The 19,495-nt window shown below is 28.9% G+C and overlaps 1 protein-coding gene across 1 annotated transcript in view; it reads right to left on the minus strand.

Moving 5' to 3' along the window:
- The window catches only part of Parp1 (Poly-(ADP-ribose) polymerase), an 82,425-nt gene that overhangs the window by 42,310 nt on the left and 20,620 nt on the right, over positions 1-19,495 (minus strand). Inside the window, exons 3-8 of the mRNA XM_067263844.1 lie at positions 17,324-17,460; positions 17,061-17,188; positions 13,930-14,001; positions 13,749-13,833; positions 11,243-11,359; positions 4,214-4,296 (exon numbers count right to left, since the gene is read on the minus strand). Of these exons, the coding sequence (XP_067119945.1) occupies positions 4,214-4,296; positions 11,243-11,359; positions 13,749-13,833; positions 13,930-14,001; positions 17,061-17,188; positions 17,324-17,460 (622 nt within the window). The remainder of the gene's footprint in view (positions 1-4,213; positions 4,297-11,242; positions 11,360-13,748; positions 13,834-13,929; positions 14,002-17,060; positions 17,189-17,323; positions 17,461-19,495) is intronic.

The following is a 19,495-nucleotide window of genomic DNA, read 5'->3' on the forward strand; positions in this document are numbered from 1 at the left end:
CTGCCAATGCCCAAGTTATCTCTGCTTTTATTACATCATCTTTTATCACAAAAGGTGTCAATGTGCTGCTAAGAAATGTTGATTTGGTGAGAGACTGTTCATTAATGATCTTAGATCTGTCTTCCACAACAGAAGTCGTTTCACACACATTTTGTTGACTATTAGAAGAGTTTGAATTTGTTGGGGTTAAAAACCTTACCAGCGAAGTTTGTTTCGACTTCAATCTTTTTATTTCAACATGACTAGAACTATTTGCATGGGATATTAATGCACGCTTTCCCATATTGCTTAACGAGAAAACTTTACAACAAATGCAGCAAAATGCTTTTGTATCATCATCTTTTACAGTTCCTAACCAGGAATTGAATTCTGGATGAATAGCTGGATCTAGCCATTGGAGATTAAACCTCGTTTGTTTCCGTGCCATTATAATTTAAAAATGTAGAAAAACACAAACCTCGAACATTATTATTAAAAGACAGATGAACCAGATCAGATAGCAATGTGTAAGACTTGTTTTGTCACAATACTAAGTACAACATTCAAACGACATCCAATCCGCATCTGCATATATATTAATTAAAAGTAGTGTTGCCAACCAACTCAAAATTCAAATTTACAGCTAGACATTTTTTAATAAAAATACTCAAATCATACTGTTTCCATTAGAACTGTTTGGTTTTTTTAGCTAGATTGTTCATAAATCCACTAAATTAGCTGAATTGGCAACTCATTAAAAGAAAAAAAAATGTTCTGTTGCCGCCATTTTGATTTCGGTTTCGATGTAAAGCCAGAGTTTTAATAATTATTTTTAATAATTTTTATTCATTATTTATTTAATTTTGCATTAAATTTCATCTTTTCATAAAATTTTCTTAATAATTCAGACAAAATTTATTTATTTTAACCCTTAATTACAATTCTTATAATTATTGCAAATCATATCACAAACCATCTTTCTCACTTTTATAGCAAATTTTAATTAAACGAACTAATGTTATAGAATTTAAATAAAATAAAATAAATACAGAAATAAACATCAAACGAAATTACAATTATACATTAATAAAATATAGAAGTTCAGCGCATAGAATCGTAACTATAAAATCTCGTTCTTTTGCAACATAACTATAAAAATAGTTTTGGTGTTGTTTCGCACTAAGATACTAAAAAGTTAAAATACATTTGATTAATTTTTTAAAAAATTTATCAGCTTTTTAAATTTATAATTAATTATAAGCAAGTTAACATTGGTTAAACTATTGGATTATCTAGTTCACTGTTTCTCAACCACCGGTCCGTGGAGATTCTTGATCGGTCCGCAGAGAATTTTTACCGCTCTGCATTAAAAATTTTCTTATTGAAAAAAATAATGATAATTTAATAAATAAAAATTTTATAATGTATAAATGTTGATGATAATTTTACAATTTACTTCTGTAGTAATTCTTTAATATATAGTAAAGTTTTTTGTTAAAACACCACCGGTCCGCAAAATTTTTTTCACAAATTTTATCGGTCCGCAGGCCAAAAAAGGTTGAGAAACGCTGATCCAGTTGATTTTCAAAACTATAACTACAGTATATCTATTACAGGTATGATCCCTAAATTTGCCAAAATCAGTGGCTATGTTACCCAACATCATTTCTGTTAAACTAATTATTAAATTAGTTTAACAGAAATGAATTATTAAACTATGTATCGAAGTTGCAGAAATTAATGGGAGAGGGGGGAAAATATGCTTGCAGTACAGTACTTTCAAGGAAAATTGTAACAACAAATGTAAAAAACTACTAATCAGCACCAGCATTTTACTGTAAATGTCAGGTAGCTATTTATAGTTTTTTTTTTTGTTGTACACTAATGTTTTAAATGTGAAAAACAATTAAATTACCGATTTTTACTGATCTATTTAGCTATTTTGAAGTGAATATTCTAATAAATTACGATCTCAAGTTTTAAAAGTTTGTAAACTAATTTTAATTAGTTATTTTTATTCTAATTAACAAATTTATCTTTTTATAATCGCTGAATTATTAAAATTAAAAACTATTACATAATAGTAGTTTATCCTGTTATTAATCCACAACTGTAAAATTATATGGCTTCAGAACGGTGAAAAAGCCATTTCGGATTCTGGTATATTTTCTTATTAAAGATTGCAGCATTACTTCTTGCCACCTGCAGATGGCTATGCTTGGTCAGCCATATTCAGCAAACGAAATCAACGAGGCAGCTAAGGAGACAAATTCCCTGACTTTTTGACAATTTTTGACAAATTCCCTGACATTCCATGACTTTTTCCGAAACCAATGAAAATCCCTGACTTTCCCTGATTTTCCAGGTGCGTAGGAACCCTGTGTATGTCATAAGGACATCTAAAAAGAGAGTTGTAAGGATCATTAGAATTTTGATTATCCCTGACAGGTGAAGCCAAACCAAAATCATGTAAATATTTTTCAGAAAGACAGACAACCTTATCTTCTATTTCAATCAAACCTTGATTGAAAATCTCTTCAGAGAACGTCAATTCATAGTTGTTTAATTGATTTTGTTCTTGATGAAGAATATCTTGACAAAAATCCATTCAAAATGTTTTCCATAGAATTATAGGTTCAGATGGTTGACAGAAAACTAAAATAATAGCAAATAATTCTCTCATCTTCGAAGACCTTTTCGATATGGTAGCATCAAAGAGAGTGTTTTTCCAATGATTATCATTCTCTAACAGGCCCAGTGCATTACATGTGGCTTTGAAAATAGGATAAACGATACCATTGACAGTCTTTAAACTCTCAAATGAAGTTGGGCCATGAATGAAAACATGAAAACATTTGCCTTGATTAGGATGAATAGCGTAAACTCTACCAAGTGCTGTATCTGTTTTGGTTCCAGGATAGCCTTCAACATCTAGTCCTCGTTTCCTTCAAGAAAATCTATTATTCGATCAAGTATAATACCCCAGAACCTCGTGATATAAAAGTGTTCTAGCAAAATCGTCTGATGAACGTAGATTAAAAAAAAGGGGGTCAGTGTTGTTTTCTGTGGATTACCGATGACTTGGTGAATATTATGCTCAGTGAAGTACACTCTTTGATTATTTTCAAGATGTACAGCTAAATGGATCACAGTGGAAATCCTTCATGAATAGAAAAATCAAAGAATTGCCAAAATGCTTCTGAAGAAGATATGTAACAACCATTGATATAGCTGCTTATTTTGTCATTCTCATTTTGAACAGAAAAAAGTGGCTTGATCAGAGCCTTTAGTCACATATTTGCAGATATACTTGATTGTTTGAATCGAATGGTAGTACTCGACATTTATGTGTGCACCATAACATCTTGATAATGTAGGGCAATATGGTACAACCCAACAATTATCTAATTCTACCAAGAATATCCTCTATCTTCAGGAGATCTATGATGATAAGTGGATAACCATCATCCCCACTTTGTGTTTCTTTTACGAAATTGCATGGATATTTTTTTGAACACCTACCATTGTTCATGCATGGTGATGCCATATTGAACTCTCTGCAAGGCCCATGAATCATATTTTTGCACACAATGTCAAAAAGCAAAGGATCAGAATTTGCATGGTGTTGCATGGTATGTTACATAGTCTCAATCTGACTGAAAATCAATTGTCTCATATTTTATATTTAATCTAAACTAATGAATCAGACTTTTAACTCTTATATTCAATGAATACATAATATTCATTGAATATAAGAGTTATATTCATGAATACATATCTCATAATATATATATATATATAATAAATATATACAAATAATATATATATAAATATTATTTATCAATATTAATAAACTATATCTTTAAACTTATTTTATAAAATCATATTTAAAAGTATTTCTTGGCATAAAAATTAATGCAACATATACTATATTAGCAGTATTAGCAGGTTCTTAACAATTAGATTCTAAATAAAATATAAAACTATTATGTGAATAAGGGATACTATAATTTATCTCTCTTTTTCTGTAATCCTTACAAGTAAGTTTAAAAATTTCAATACGGACTTCTAACATCCAGAGGTTTTCAATGACAATGATTTTATTCATTGAAAACCTTCAGATGTTAGAAATCCTTTATTGAAATTCTTAAGTTACTTGTAAGGATGACAGAGAAACAAAAAATAAAATATAATAATTTATATCAAAAACTTAATTCAAAAACATACAACATACTTGAATCTTAATTGTCCATCTTTACATTCAGGACAGGGTTCAAGAGCTCCAAATGCCATGCAGTCTGAAAGAAGATCTAGAATCTAATGATAAAAAATTATAGTATTAATAAAATACTAAATAAAATTTTAATGTAGAATCCATATACAGTCAAGCAAGTCTGCATAAGTCAACACCCCAAGGGGAAGTGGAAATGTATCGAGTTATCCGATGTGACGACTAAAGCGAAGTTGGAAAAAAAAACCACAAAACCACAATGAGAAAAATACAATAGTGCATTACACAGTAGTATAGGCTTACAATACATTGTGTCCTCCATTTACAATTACTCTGTAGATGAAAAATTGAAAAATTTGTTTAGTGTTGTTTGTTTTGAGCACTTAACTGTCTTGACTTTCTTTTTCAACGATCATGAACACCTTGAAAACATCATCTTCACAATTGTCAATTGTTGGCAAGTAATGTCTAAGGATTCTTAATGCCTCTAGTGTGAGAAAATGCAAAATTGGATTCTGGTGTGATGTTGATGTAGATTGTATATTTTCTTTTTGTTTATTTGTTATTATTTTATACATAAAAATACATAAAATGTTAAGGCATTTTTATTAATATGTATATATATATATATATATTAATATTATTATTATATTATTAAATATATTAATTATATATTAATAAATAAATCGGCTCCCCTCCTAAAAAAAAAATGAGTTTGCACCACACGTGCGGAGTGAATTCATTTTTTCAGGAGGGGTAATGACTTATCAGAGTTTGGGACAGTAAAAGTATGTCAACTTATCCAGTAGTGACGAGTTAAACGATGTTGAGTAAACCGGAGTTTTTTAACATTAATACCCGTGTAAGTCGGCCGGGACCACAGAAAACTGACTATTTAACCGATGGTGTCGAGTTATCTGGGTGATGACTTATGCGGAGTATAACTGTATATTGTGATTATACATTTGTCAACAGTGAAATTGCAACAGCATGAGAGGGGCACATAAGTATGCAAATCAAAGGAACAGGAAGTACAGGTAAGATATACAAATAATCAAATGTTTGTGTGTGTAGCTCCAACCACTAACCTGTGAAAAGAGCTTTAAAGGCATAAACCCCTTGATGACACATGATGCTCGTCTGACATGAGTGTCTTGTCACTAGTATCATAGTATGTATAGTGGAACTGGCCACTCCCATCATTAGATTCAATAGGCTTGTACTGTAGATATTGACGAATTAAAGCATATTTAACGATTGTATTATTATTTATATGTTGAATACTTTTAATAAAGTTCTTTTTTTTTCAATGACTTTCTTTCTAGCTTTATGTTAAATTTTACTGTTTTTATGGTTTTTCATTATCTTATCAAACACTAGCCTATATTATGATTTCAGTTCATTCTGTTACCAATAAATTGGTCCCTACTGTTTATATAAGCTATAAAACAAACTCTAGTACATGTATAGGATGTCATAAGAGAACTCAATCTGAGGTTACAACAATTACATCTCACATCCCAAATCTGTATTGGCACAAAAACACACTTGTAGAAAAAACTGGAAACACACAAACCAGAATATCAATAACTCTCATATAGAAGGTGTAGAGTTATTGATATCTGCATTGACACATTTATAAGTCACTAGACTCAACAGATTTTATTGTGGAACCCCAAATTTTATTTGAAGAACTGTAGGGTTCCACCAAACACAAGCTGGAAATCCCCGGTCTACTGCATTCTTAGAGAACATCTGGATCATCATCATTTGGCAACTGCAAAGGAAACTGCCATCTACTAAACTGAGGCATGTAAAATTTAATGTTTTACAAGGCATTTTTTAGACAATCACCAATAACTTCATTGATAATATGTTGATGAGTATAGTGGTATATACAGGGGGAGGAGGTGTGCAAAAGTAGGTATACAGTTGAGAATCTGACAGATACAAATGTTTTCTGTTCATTATTATTATCTTTTATTAGTTCATATTACTTATTTGTGATGTAATTTGTACATAAAAATAAATGTTTTTCTCCCTATTTTCTCCCTGTATGTTTTTTTCTCATAATAACAACTGTATACCTACTTTTGCACCTCCCTGTTTGCTGCATACAGTGCACATACTCATTAATGAATAATCTTAGTGAATTGCTATACAAACAAAAACATCTGAGATGTAAAAATATTGCACTAAGTAAAAAATTATAAGAATTTAGATGACAGTCAAAATTTTTTTTTCTTAGGAATTTTTCTTTGGTAAAGATAAGCTTAGTGATTTGAAGCACAAGATTTCTTTTACCTGTATTACAGTAGAGCATCAATTATCCGACTCAATTGAGAACTGGGGTTGGTCGGATAACTGAAAAAACGAATAACCGAAAAGTATGAAAAAATACATTATTAGTATAGTATATTAGTATATTCCATGTAATTAGTATATTTCTGTTAACCTACTTCGCGTTGAATTTTCATTGATGTTAAGCCTAACAAAATTTTTTTAAAATAATAATCGCCGCTATTGTATCGTTAAAAAATTATTTCTTTATTTTGCACAAAATACAGTACAGTACTGTACTGTATACTGAAAAAACAAAAAAATATATATATATTCGGGTTACATATTTTATATAAAGTAGACTTATACATTAGAAAAAGAAGTCCAAAATTTTCTTTTGCTTCACAGCTGACACTCATTTTTTTGCCGCAAAATCTCGCAAACGTTTTAAAAACAGCAATTGGATAGTGTCTTTAAATACTGGCCTCCCTTTCATGGTTGAGCCAGTGTTGCCAGATAAAACACAAAAATTTAACAAAAATAATATTAAAGTAGCCAAGACAGCCAAATATTGTAGCGCCACATCACTAGCAGATGTTTGAATTTGCTGACTAGAACGTGGTCGGTTAACCGATATGAGGGTTGATCGGGGGTCAGATAATCAATGCTCTACTGCATTCTTTTCTACATTTTGCTTTAAAGCACCAAACTTATCTTTACCAAAGAAAAACTCCTAACAAAAAAAATTTGACTGTCATCTAAATTGTTATAACTTTTTACTTGAAACAATTTTTTTACATCTCAGATGTTTTTGTTTGGATATCAATTGTTTTTGGTTAATGATTATGTTATTACATCAAGACCTAAGATAATGATATATAGTTTAGTTGGCATTTGAATGTTTTCAGTACACTGGTAATAAAATCTTTATATAAAAATTTTTATATTTTTATGATTTTCATTCAAAATGTTATTCTGGATAACATTCTGAATGAAAATCATTTGTTTCAATGCAATTTTATTCTTACAAGCAGGAAATTAAGCAATAAAAGTAAAATAGCTCTGTGGGAAATCTACAAACTTTGACCACAAGCACCTCACTGATAACAAGAAAAACTCAAGTTTAAAGTTTGAGCTTTCTAGACCCAGTAATTTTTCTCTAGAAGTGTCCACAGTGCCAGATGAAGATGAAAATACAGGTTTTTTTTTTTTTTTGGGCCAAAAAAAGCTGTATTTTGCACTTTTCAATTGCTTATATTTTGGCAAGCCTTTTATAGAAAATTCTGAAATTTTGCACATCACCTAAAAAACAACTATCTTTCAAACAAAAATTCAGAATTGCTTAGGCATTTGGGGAGGAGAAATCAACCCCTGAATCCATCTCTGTGTATGTGTATATATATATATATATATATATATGTCAGTCAGTGATTTTTTACATGGAGTGAAGTCACTGCCATGATTCTCAATCTTGTGTCAAATTTTTGGTCATTTTCATATTTCCACTACCTCTACTATCCTCATGCATTTCATCATTTTAACCTTTCAGTGCTGATGAGTGTGAATTTAATTTTCTTATAAACATTTCTGAATTGAAATTTTAATAATGAAGATATTTAAAACATAACAAAATTAAAAAAATATACAATATATTGTATCTTATAATAATTAAAACTAAAATTAATTTAAAATAGCATAAATTTAGCATAAAAACGGCCATTTTCAATGAACAGACCAATATAAATAATGAATTTGAAAGATATGAGAAAGATAATCTTGAACCAAACAGCTCCAATGTTGGTTTTGTTTTTGATTTTTGAGCAATAATGATTGAATCTGAGTTGTAGTTGAACACAAACAAACTAATGAGTTATTGTTACATAGAATGTATTTATTGTCTATTAGAGCAGTGATTCTTAACAGGGGGCCGCGGCCCCTGGGGGTCCGTAAGAAGTTTGCCGGGAGGCCGCCAAATTATGCAAAATTTCCTTCAGAATGTAATAAAAAGAAGATTGATGTATAACCGAATATCGTATTGAAAAGTGAAATAAGAAAGATAAAGTTTTCCTATTTAGTTTTTTTTTTTATTTCTTCCTACATACAACTTTGTTAGTACAGAAGAAATAAATGCAAATATGCTACTTACACCGCAGTATTTACTTCTTTTATTCCAAAGCAATTCTAAGAAACTATTAATGCTTGGAATTTTAAAAATAATTAGGAAAAATAGTAGGCTTTGAAAATTTAAATATTTTTGCAAAAGATATGCAAAATCTTTACGACACGTTGTGGGTGTTTTAGTTTCAGTTTAGTTTTAGCATCAACTTTGGATCAATTTATCAACATGTTTCTTATTTTATTTTTTGTTAAAAATTAATGAGTTTTCATGTTTAATTGTGAAGTTTTAATGTTATTAAAATAGATAATGAAATAATAAAGTTATGATTTACATTTATTATATAAAAAAATCAATTTATTATAGATAATTCAACAAATATAAATTATTATTAAAAAAATGGGGGTTACAAAAAATTATAAAATATTTGGTGGGCCACGAGTATAAAAAGGTTAAGAACCACTGTATTAGAGTACTACATTCATAGTAGTGATGGGACAATACCAAAATTTCTTCCAAATCTGATTTTGCCAAAAACTCCTGATTCCAATACTATCCCTAATTCCTTTGAATACCTTCTAAAGTTTATTTTAGTTCAGAAAAATTAATGATTTATATAATGAGCATGGTACATTCATCAATTAATAAATATCAAGCTTAAGAATGGAAAATTTAGAATCAGTCTTTTGAAAGAAACATGAAAATTCTCTATTTATATGTGAATATGCATACTTTTATTGGGTACTACAAAATAAATTTGTAATCTTATTTCAGATAAAGTTAATATCGCAACACTACCCTAAAAAAAATTACAGCTAATTTCACTTAAAGAACTGTCCCATCATGTCATCTAGGGTCACCAACCTTGGAAACTGCTTCATTGGCCATTGTGATGATTAGGAGAAGAAAAGGTATATGAGAAGATGCATTTCTTTTTTCATTTTCTTGCAATTGGCATGCCTCTCAAATGTTTATTTCATTGTATTTAACACTAAATAAGGTTTGGCAAATGATGCAATGAGGTAAACAAATATCATCATCATGAGTTAACCAAGTTTTGAATTCATTCACTTGAGTCAGGTTTTTTTAACTGTACAATTGTGTAAACGTTTTTTGAGGAAAAAAGAATCCAACAAATGCTTAGACTGACTCATTTTGAAAAATCAATTTTTAAAACTCAAATGGCAGTAAACTTAACACAAAATTATTTTTACTTGGAATCATACAAAAATTTAATGCATTACAGTATCATCTGTATATCATAACAAAAACTCATAGTTATAATGAGAAAATTGTTATATCACTAAAAAACACTTCTACATAGGCTGAAACTAATTTAGCTTGAACAATACCTTAAATGCTTTTAATTTATTTAAACGAACATTTTTAATCCCTTTTCATAGGTCTGTTGTCAGGTTTAACAAGAAGATTCAGGTTTTACTGCATACATTTTTGAAATTTACAATTAATAAGGCTGGGAGTAACAATTACTTGATGGGAACTTTATAAACCCAGGCAAAGCTGAGTGTAACAAGCTAGTATAATGTAAATGTGAAAGAAAATAGAAAACAAATATTTTCTGAAGTTTCTGTCTTAACCAAACACAAAATTAATAGAGAAAGTTTCTCCTTTTTCATACTAAAAAATTTTCTATCAAACTGCAATCAATAGGAGAAAAATCTCACATAATGATGTTCATCCTAGCAATGTGGTTCTATCTCAATTTGAAAAATATAGCACAAATTTTTCACTGGCACATGTAAGAACCAAAAGATCAGATCAAATCAGAATCAAATCTAAATATGATGCAAGATTTAATGTTCATATTTAAGATTACTTATTAAACTTTACTCGTTTTTAACACTAACTAATTTACACTTACTACACAACTTCCAGTACATTGAGTTTTCAAAGACAAACATTTTTTCAACTTCATTCAGAGGTCCTCTAACACATTTCATTTTCTTGTTTGATACTAAGCTCTTGTTCATTGAAAGACTAATTACTGTTAAATTCATATTAACTGTAATTTGTGTACTGGCATTAGACCTAAATCATTAGACCTAAATCATAATTTTATGTCTTTGAAATAATTTGCAAACTCAGTAATATCAATTATAATATTTCACTAAATTATTTTCTAAAATCAATCTTATAAGCAAAATAAATATTGATAGATTTAATTACATTTTTAATATTTGTGTCAAACTTTTTGATTCAATAATTGTTTAAATTTCCATCTTTGACAGATTATAATTAATGCAAATTACTAACAGAGGTAAAGTGAAAGTAGCTTTCTTTTCATATCTCAAAAGGTTCTACCTTAGACAGAATATTAGAAAAGTAAAATTTGGCAGTATTGCAAAAATAACTGAAATTTTCAGGCTTTCACAACTTTTACTGTACAAATGATACAGCCAGATTATCGGGCTATAATATGGTTAATTAACTATTAACATACTAAGTAATTTGGACTAGAGTTAGGCTGTCCTCGTGTTAATATTAGCCATATTATAGTTTGATAAGATTCTGGCTGTATCATTTGATTATTAACATATATTGGGTTTGGTTTTTGTGGTTTACTGTACTTAAAAATAAAATATAAACAAACATAAAAACTGAAAATTACTACTTACATTGCTTTCACCTTTTGGAATTTGTTGATCATTAAATTCTAAAAGTTCTTGAAGTTCTACTTTAGATAGATTCTTTTGTAAAAGATCACGATAATGAAAAATGGTATCACTTTGTTTCTAGAAATAAAAAATAAATTTGAATTTAATTTATATTTCATATTATGAATAACAAATGGAAATTAAACATTGAAACAAAAAATATGCACATTTATTATAAATAAGATTGAGTTTCAAATTTATTTATCACTCATTTTGTAAAATTAAATAATAGAAATACATTAATTATTGATATCATTGATAATGTAAAATTATCAACATTAAAAGTAAATTATTTAAAAAAAATTGGCACTAACTCCAGAATACTTCATAACTTCTTAATAATATTTGAAATCAAAATAATTTTACATAAATATATAAAATAAAACTTATTTCTTGATTAAAACTTTATCCGTTATAAAAGACTAATGACAAACTAATAAATTTTACCAGAATTCATACAGATTTGTGTTATAAATAAACATAAACAAACGTCAACAGCCAACCCAATATATTAAAGCAATAAACCAACCAAAGCCGAATTTTTCAGGCTGGAATCGGCTATATTAATAATATAATATTACTATTAATACAGCCGATTCCAGCCCGAAAATTTGGCTTTGGTTGGTTTATTGTTATAAATAAATCTAGTTAACTCTATTATTAAGTTATTAATATTAAAAGTCACATATTTTATTGTCAGTGCATTTATTTATATAATTCACAATTCAATTCTAGAATCAGAAAGAGTAGATGCATTTTGTTACAGTATTAACTGTACTTTTTTAAAATCCAATAATAAGCTAAACAAAAATAGAAAAATCACTGTTTAATAAAAATATACTAAAAACTAACATACTATTAAATCTAATCAGGGATCTAATTGTAACCATTTTGGCATTCATCTCTTTAAAGTGCAGCCCCGATAATTTCACACCATTCACTCTGTTATCTTGCTGTATTATTTTGTGCCTGGAGTTTTATCTGGTGTTATGATTTCTTTACTCTTCTATAATACATTGCATACACCTCTACAAGTAGTTAGACTCAAATATAAAATTAGATCAATCTGGATGGGAAGGCCAGAGCCACATTTCTAATATGATTAATTTATTCATAATAATCTTCTAGAAATCACTACAAAATGGCCCTTCATATGAGAAATCTAATTCATACAATTTTATATTTGGCCAGATCTCTCAAACTGAAATGAATATAAGACATTACTGCTGTTAGTTTCCTGTAATCTTTCACAATGAAATTGTCATTCACAATAATTATGGATATATCTAGCTAACATGTGTTATTTCTTTTGAGATGGCCTAAAGCCACCATGACTTTATTTTTTAAATGGACTCTATGAATGTATTATTATATAGAATACTGATCAAGAAAAAAGAAAGCTTATAACTAAAACACATCTAAAGAAAATTGCTTATCAAAAGTTTTAATTAATAATAAATCTGAAGTTAAGAATAGCAAATATATTTTAAATACAGCTGGCATAAAAAAAATAAACTGTGAATAATCATATATATATAAATATAATAATGTCTGTGACACTCCTTGGATCTAATAAATTAATGTTTTTTTTATTTATTTAATATGCATACTGGATACACTCCTTGATGCAGTAATAAAGTACTGCACAGATCTTTACACTTTACACATTTCCACAAACATGATTTAGAATTCTGGCCTTTATTAATTCATTAAGAAAAAAACAACATTTTACAAAAAAAAACAAGTAAAATGGCAAAGCCATTTCTGGAACGAGACTATGTCTTGGAGAGTGCGAGCAATGTATGCGCAAATCTCGCACTTGCACTTGTTTGTAGGAACAGTCTCAGCATTTTGTATTTTCTTTTGACCCAGTTCTCGGTGCCCTGAGTACCTACAAGTCTGGTTTACTTTATGTGCACATGATTTGGGCACCAAATACTCTGTGTCAAATTTCAACTCCTGACATGTACTCCTTCATGTGCAGTCGTTGACAGCAGCGTAATTTTAGGGATGAGACATAGTCTCATCAACAATAACATTCACTTCTCTTGCTTTTTGATGGAGACAACACTATTAACTTCAATTACTGTCTTTTTATAATAATATATTCTTAGAATATATTATTATAATTTTTACTTTTTATGTTTTACTTTTAATGGCAATACAGGCAGTGTTTTTTATAGTTTATAGCCATAACAAAAAAAATTTAATGTGTTAAAGTTAAATATATAAAACTCAGTTCTTGAAATGATTTAGCATCACTGTACATTAAACTGTTTTTTCCCCCCAGATATGTGCAACTTATCTGCACAGGCACAACTAGTATTGTATGTTTTTATTTTATCATAAAACAAAAATCATTAAGATAAGATAAAATAAAAACTTCATAGCTAACTTCTGAAAGATATTTTTAAAAGTTTCCAATGTATTCTTGAACTTAAAACTATCTAAGAAAAGTTATTTTTACTTTTAATTTAGTTTCCTCTTTCTTGTCTTCTAGCTTTTGCTTTTTAGTAGGAACAGTTTCTGTTTTATTTTGAGATTTGAGTTTTCTAAAATAAGGATGAAAATTGTTAATAATAAAAATTTACATAAAAATATAAAATTTAACAAGAAAATAAATAAAAATTCCAACATAAAATAATTACTTGTTCATTGCCTTTAATTTTTTCTTCAACTCTTTTTGATCATGAGCTCCTAAAGTAAAAAAGCCTGGTAAGCTGAAATAAAAAAAAAACAATCCTACACTTTCATTCACTATACAATAATCTAATATAAAGTATACAGAATTTAACATTTAATATGAATGCAAATTTTAAATTATTAATTATTATAAATAGATAATGATACTCATAATTGTGATTACATTGTTTTATACCATTTTTAAAACTCTAAGTCACAATATAAGTTTCTGAAACTGGCATGTTTTATTTTTTGTAAAGTAAGTAATATTTTCTGTAATTTTCAACTTTGATTTGCTTCAGCTTGTTTTTTTTTTATTATCCTCTAAAGATTATTTTTAAAATTCAACTATCAGGTAACCAGAAAAGTTTGTGCACTTTCTCAAGATAAAACTAAATACAGTAAAACCTATCCAAAATGGAACCCAAACAAAAAAGAAAGCTGCCTAAGTGGAAGAATTCTTCAGAACAGATCAAATTTCTATGTTAAATTTTGCTGTAAGCCAGAAACCTGTCCAACATGGAAATGGAAGAGATTTTTGAGTATGAAGAGCATAACATAACCTGGATAAGCAGAAAATTAAAAGTCCATTCAAAGACAAATAAGTAAAATTGCCTCCAGATATAATGTTAATAGAGTGTGACAAATGTACTCTGAGAAAAATTACAAGCCTTGTCACAGAAATGAAGAGGACATACAGACAAAATATTTTCGTTAATATTAGTCTTTGTTGGAATTAACCAGGGGTAGAATCAAATACTTTTAAGAATCAAAGAACTTTCAAGAATCATTAGAGTTTCCTCAAACCAAATGACAAAGCAATAAATGTAATTTGTAAAAACAGTGAGAATAAAACAACACAGTGTTACAATTTGCCTTATATGGAATAGTTAGTAACTAACTAGTACTGTCTTTTATAATAATATATTAAATACATTAAATTTAATAACATTAAAAACAAGTGAATAACATTAAACAGAATTAGTACAATGACATGTCCAATGATTAAATAAAAAGTATTCAAAAACAAGTAGATTACAATATGTTGCTAATTACAGAGAATGAAGTAAATGATTAATTAGAGCATTAAAATTTCTCAAGAAGTATGATCACAGATTAATTTGTTCTATGTATAATTGTAGAGTGATTAGAATTCACAACAGCAAACACTACTTTTTAGTAGTCAAATTGTCTTACTCATTGTCATGTTAGCTCATAAGGATTAAATTTGAATACCTGGCACAAGTTCTTGCGAAGAACATCTTTTTGGGCTGCAATTTAAAAAAATTGTAGACCCATAGATTCCCACAGTCGTCCATCCATCCTTAATCTCGAGAATGGAGTTAGAGTTAGGTCAGTCAGAAACTTTACCAATTGTGAGGGGCCAGACTTGACAAAAAAATTTTATTCAAAAATTTTTCAAGAAAAACAAGTGAATAACATTAAAATTTGTTAAATTTCCCCCCCCAAAAATTAATTATTCCTTTAACATTTTTTTTTGTTGATGTATGATAGTATCTTTCCCCTGGAATCACTTCCTTTCCAAGATGACACATCAAATGAGTTCACCAGGAACCTAACAACAAAAGATCATCCATTGGACATCAAATTTAACATTACCAAAGATGGGCACAAGAACTAAATGGGACGGATCCCCAAATAAAAGGAGAAAATTGACGATGACAGAGGAGTTTGTCATCTAGAGTTTGTTACTCACCTTTACACTCCAAGGAATTCAGATACACTATCTATCCTGCTGATCACCTTTGACCAGTCCTCTGACTGCCTAAAATTATCACTCAACCTACCCCGGAGGGATCCACGTCAATGTTCCCTGTAAGCTGCGCGGCTGCACACTGCTCAAATTGTTGCCGCGCACGAGAATTTGTGTGCCATGCAGACGAGCATGCACACTGATTTGAATTGTTTACTTATTTCTCACTCTGTCTGCAACATGATTATTGCTAAGTATATTTCAATTAAATACATTAAATCATTGACAAAATATAATATTTTATATGGAAGTATGTTTTAAAAGGAATTTTAATCTCTACTTTATAAGTAATTATTTTAATTTTTATAGGAAAAAATAAGATTATATATATATATATGCATGCTCATAAAAATTTTTTGCTCAGAATCTGCTCAGCAAAAATTTTTTTTGCTCAGAGAAGTATATGTTCTGCTCATCTACAAAAAAAATTAGAGGGAACATTGATCCACCTCAATCTACCTGACGTCCAGCTACTTGACATCCTATAAATCAGAGGACCTCTGAATCAACTACCTATTCTGAGTCAGTCTACCTATTCACCAGACATTGAAGATGTCATCCACTCTCCTTGACAAGCAAGGGATCAACCTCCTCGGAAACTCTACGACTCCAAGTATTTATCAGTATGTGGCCAAATGTGAACTCTCGCTTGGTAGGGACCCACTATGATAATCCTAAAGTCTCAATATTGTAAATTCTTGTTACCCTCCCATATATACATACATATATGTATGTATATGTGTGTATAAGTCTATACAAATGAACAAGTATTTGTTTAGTTAAATCTGAAGTTGAGTGAACTTCTTTCGGTCATGCAGTCTCATGGACCTCCTCCATCCTGAATCTGACTGCCTACGTACACGACTGCTCGCATAAACAAAACTTAGGTTTCTGTATCTACCCTAAAGATGCAGTGGTGTCAGTCATGATGTAGGCATCAGGACTGACACCACTGCATCTTTATATATATATTATATATTTTATATATATACATATATATATATATATAAAATATATAATATATATATAAAGATGCAGTGGTGTCAGTCCTGATGCCTACATCAGGACTGACACCACTGCATGTGTATGTATATATATATACATACACACATACACACACACACAGTAGAAGCTATAAAAGCTAGAAATAAATGAATTTGGCATAGAAATACTACCTCAATTAATAGTATAGTCAGAAACTTTTAGGAATATATTTAATGGAAAATTTAATTTCATAATATGGAAAAAAAAAAACCTGATCCTGTTCAATATGTTTTTATATTTAAGATATGTAAACAGAAAACATAATTTTACAACACTCACTTTTCAGCCTCATCGTAAAACTCCAAGGTTTCTCTATTTTTCACAAAACAGTTAACATGATACCATAATTTAGTTGGTCCGTAAGCTGTGATACTATCCCAATCAGTTTTTGAAATTCTCACATCATCCTATTCAATAACAAATATTTCTGCATTTTAATGTAATACAATCAAAGGGTTATTTAAATTAAAATCAATTACATAATGAATTATCTGCACAATTAAATATTCATTATTTTTATTAATTTCAAAAAGAATTTTTACTTTGTCGATTTTCTGTTCACAGCCTCGACATGTGCTTCTGTTAGATTTTGCATATTCAGTTGAAAAATCCTCTTGTTTTGCAGACTTCTTTGTCCTTTTATTTTTAGTTTTACTCTCAACAACACTGTCTGTTCCAACTAATATAAAAAAAATATATAATTTCTTAATGTAATAAGAAAGAAAATGTAAGTAATTTAGTTATAGAAACATATTTTATTCTTATATATTGAAAACCAAATAAATGATCACTTCTATCAAATTCTAAAAATAATTACTGTAATTTCCTGCAAATGACCCACAGCTATCTATGTTTCAAAGTCAAAGTTGAAATTGAGTGCAAGTTATGAGCTACTGTTTGTTATCTGTTAATTTTAAATTGCAATTACAACCTCAATCAACATCTTTTCTTTTGCATAAACTTACCACAGCATCTTTAAAATTATGAAATAGTCTTTACATGCCACACACATTCATCTTCATTGTAATTTTCCAGAAACCACCAGAGACAAATATACATATGGCTGCATTTAGTTGCTTTTCATGTCAATTCATGTACAGTGGTATCTCATAATGCTCCAAAGTTTGAACAATGCTTCAAAGTTCAAAAACTGTGCACACAGTGAAAAATGCATTTGAAGCATAAAATAAGCTTCAGAACAAAGAATACAATCTCAAATTAGCAATAATATGTTTGGAAATGGATTAATTCACTCCCCATTATTTCTAATGAAAAAAATGTATTAAATTTGAAGTATGAAACATCATTGCTTTAATTAATGCCATTAGATACTTTGAAAGATTTATTTAGTGCATTCATTACTTATTAGATACTTCTACTTAAACTTACATCTTTGAAGTAATAAATTTCTAATTCCTTCTTTTCTATACAATGATCCTCAGAAATTTAGAAGATTGTCAATTTTAGCATACGTTAGATCTCTACAGTGAATAAGATCTGTTCTGCTGGATTATTTATCAAGATATATTAAGGCTAATTAATAATCAGATACAAAGCAATTTTGCTAAAGGTAGGTGGTTAAGCCACCATTAATAATTATAAATAAATTTATTTTAAATTTCAATTTAGAATATTCTGGAAGAAAATAATTTGCCTGGAAGAGGACTCAAATCTTCAACTTTTATGCTTACTGTGGACAAGCATTGCCAGTTACTCTATCTGGATCTTTGTCTGATCTTCATTTTCAGTGCTATTAATTAATTAAGATATAACCATAGTGATTACTCATGGTACCGACTGCAGGCAATTTCAGCACTCATAGTTTTCTGGCATGGAGATCCAGGTGAAACAGTGTGTGTGGTGTAAATTCTATTATTGTACTGCAGCCTTTCTGAATACTCTGTATATTAAAAACATTTATGACAATTTGATAAACAGAATTAGTACAATGACATGTCCAATGATTAAATAAATAGTTGAATCATTTTTTAAAATTAAAACACATTCTATGTTTCTCCTCCCCAGTAATCTATTATTATTATCAAGTTTAACTATTACTTTTTCAGTGGCACTGGCTTAGATATTGTAAAAATTCAGCTATTAAAAGATTGTAACCAAGTTTGTTAAGTTTTTTTTATTGACAATTCATTTTCCTTTTTGTTTTCATAAATACTATAACAATTTGAACAATATCTCAAATTAATTTTCAATTAAATCCTTTGACAAATACCATTTCAGAGTCATATCATTAATGTTATTAAAGTTCAAAAATGAATCTTATGGAAGAGTTGTAAAAAGAAATAAGTATAAAAGTTAGCATCAGAGTAATTGAATTATTTAAGGTAATGATAATTTAAAGACTTATTTTTATTAATTTTAATTAAAAATTGCACTCTAAGAAGTCATTTTAATATATCAGTAAATCATGAGTAAATGCAATGAAATTATTATAGACCAAACGAGTTATAATTATTAACAGTAAACAATAGCACATTCTAGAGTGATTTAATATTGCAAAATGATTACATAAATACACATATAGATCCTGTATACAGAACATTCCAGAAACCAACAAAGTATGAAGTATACACAGAGTAATTTATATTTGTTGGTGATGTCCCTAATATATGGCCTCTATAATCATGTGACTGCAGGGTCGGCACCTCTTTGATGCCATGTCAAGATGACACAACTATCCCATTCGACACAGAAGC

The sequence above is a fragment of the Centruroides vittatus genome, unplaced genomic scaffold (genome assembly GCF_030686945.1).
Source record: "Centruroides vittatus isolate TY-2023 unplaced genomic scaffold, ASM3068694v2 contig_18, whole genome shotgun sequence".
NCBI classification, from domain to species: Eukaryota; Metazoa; Arthropoda; class Arachnida; order Scorpiones; family Buthidae; genus Centruroides; species Centruroides vittatus.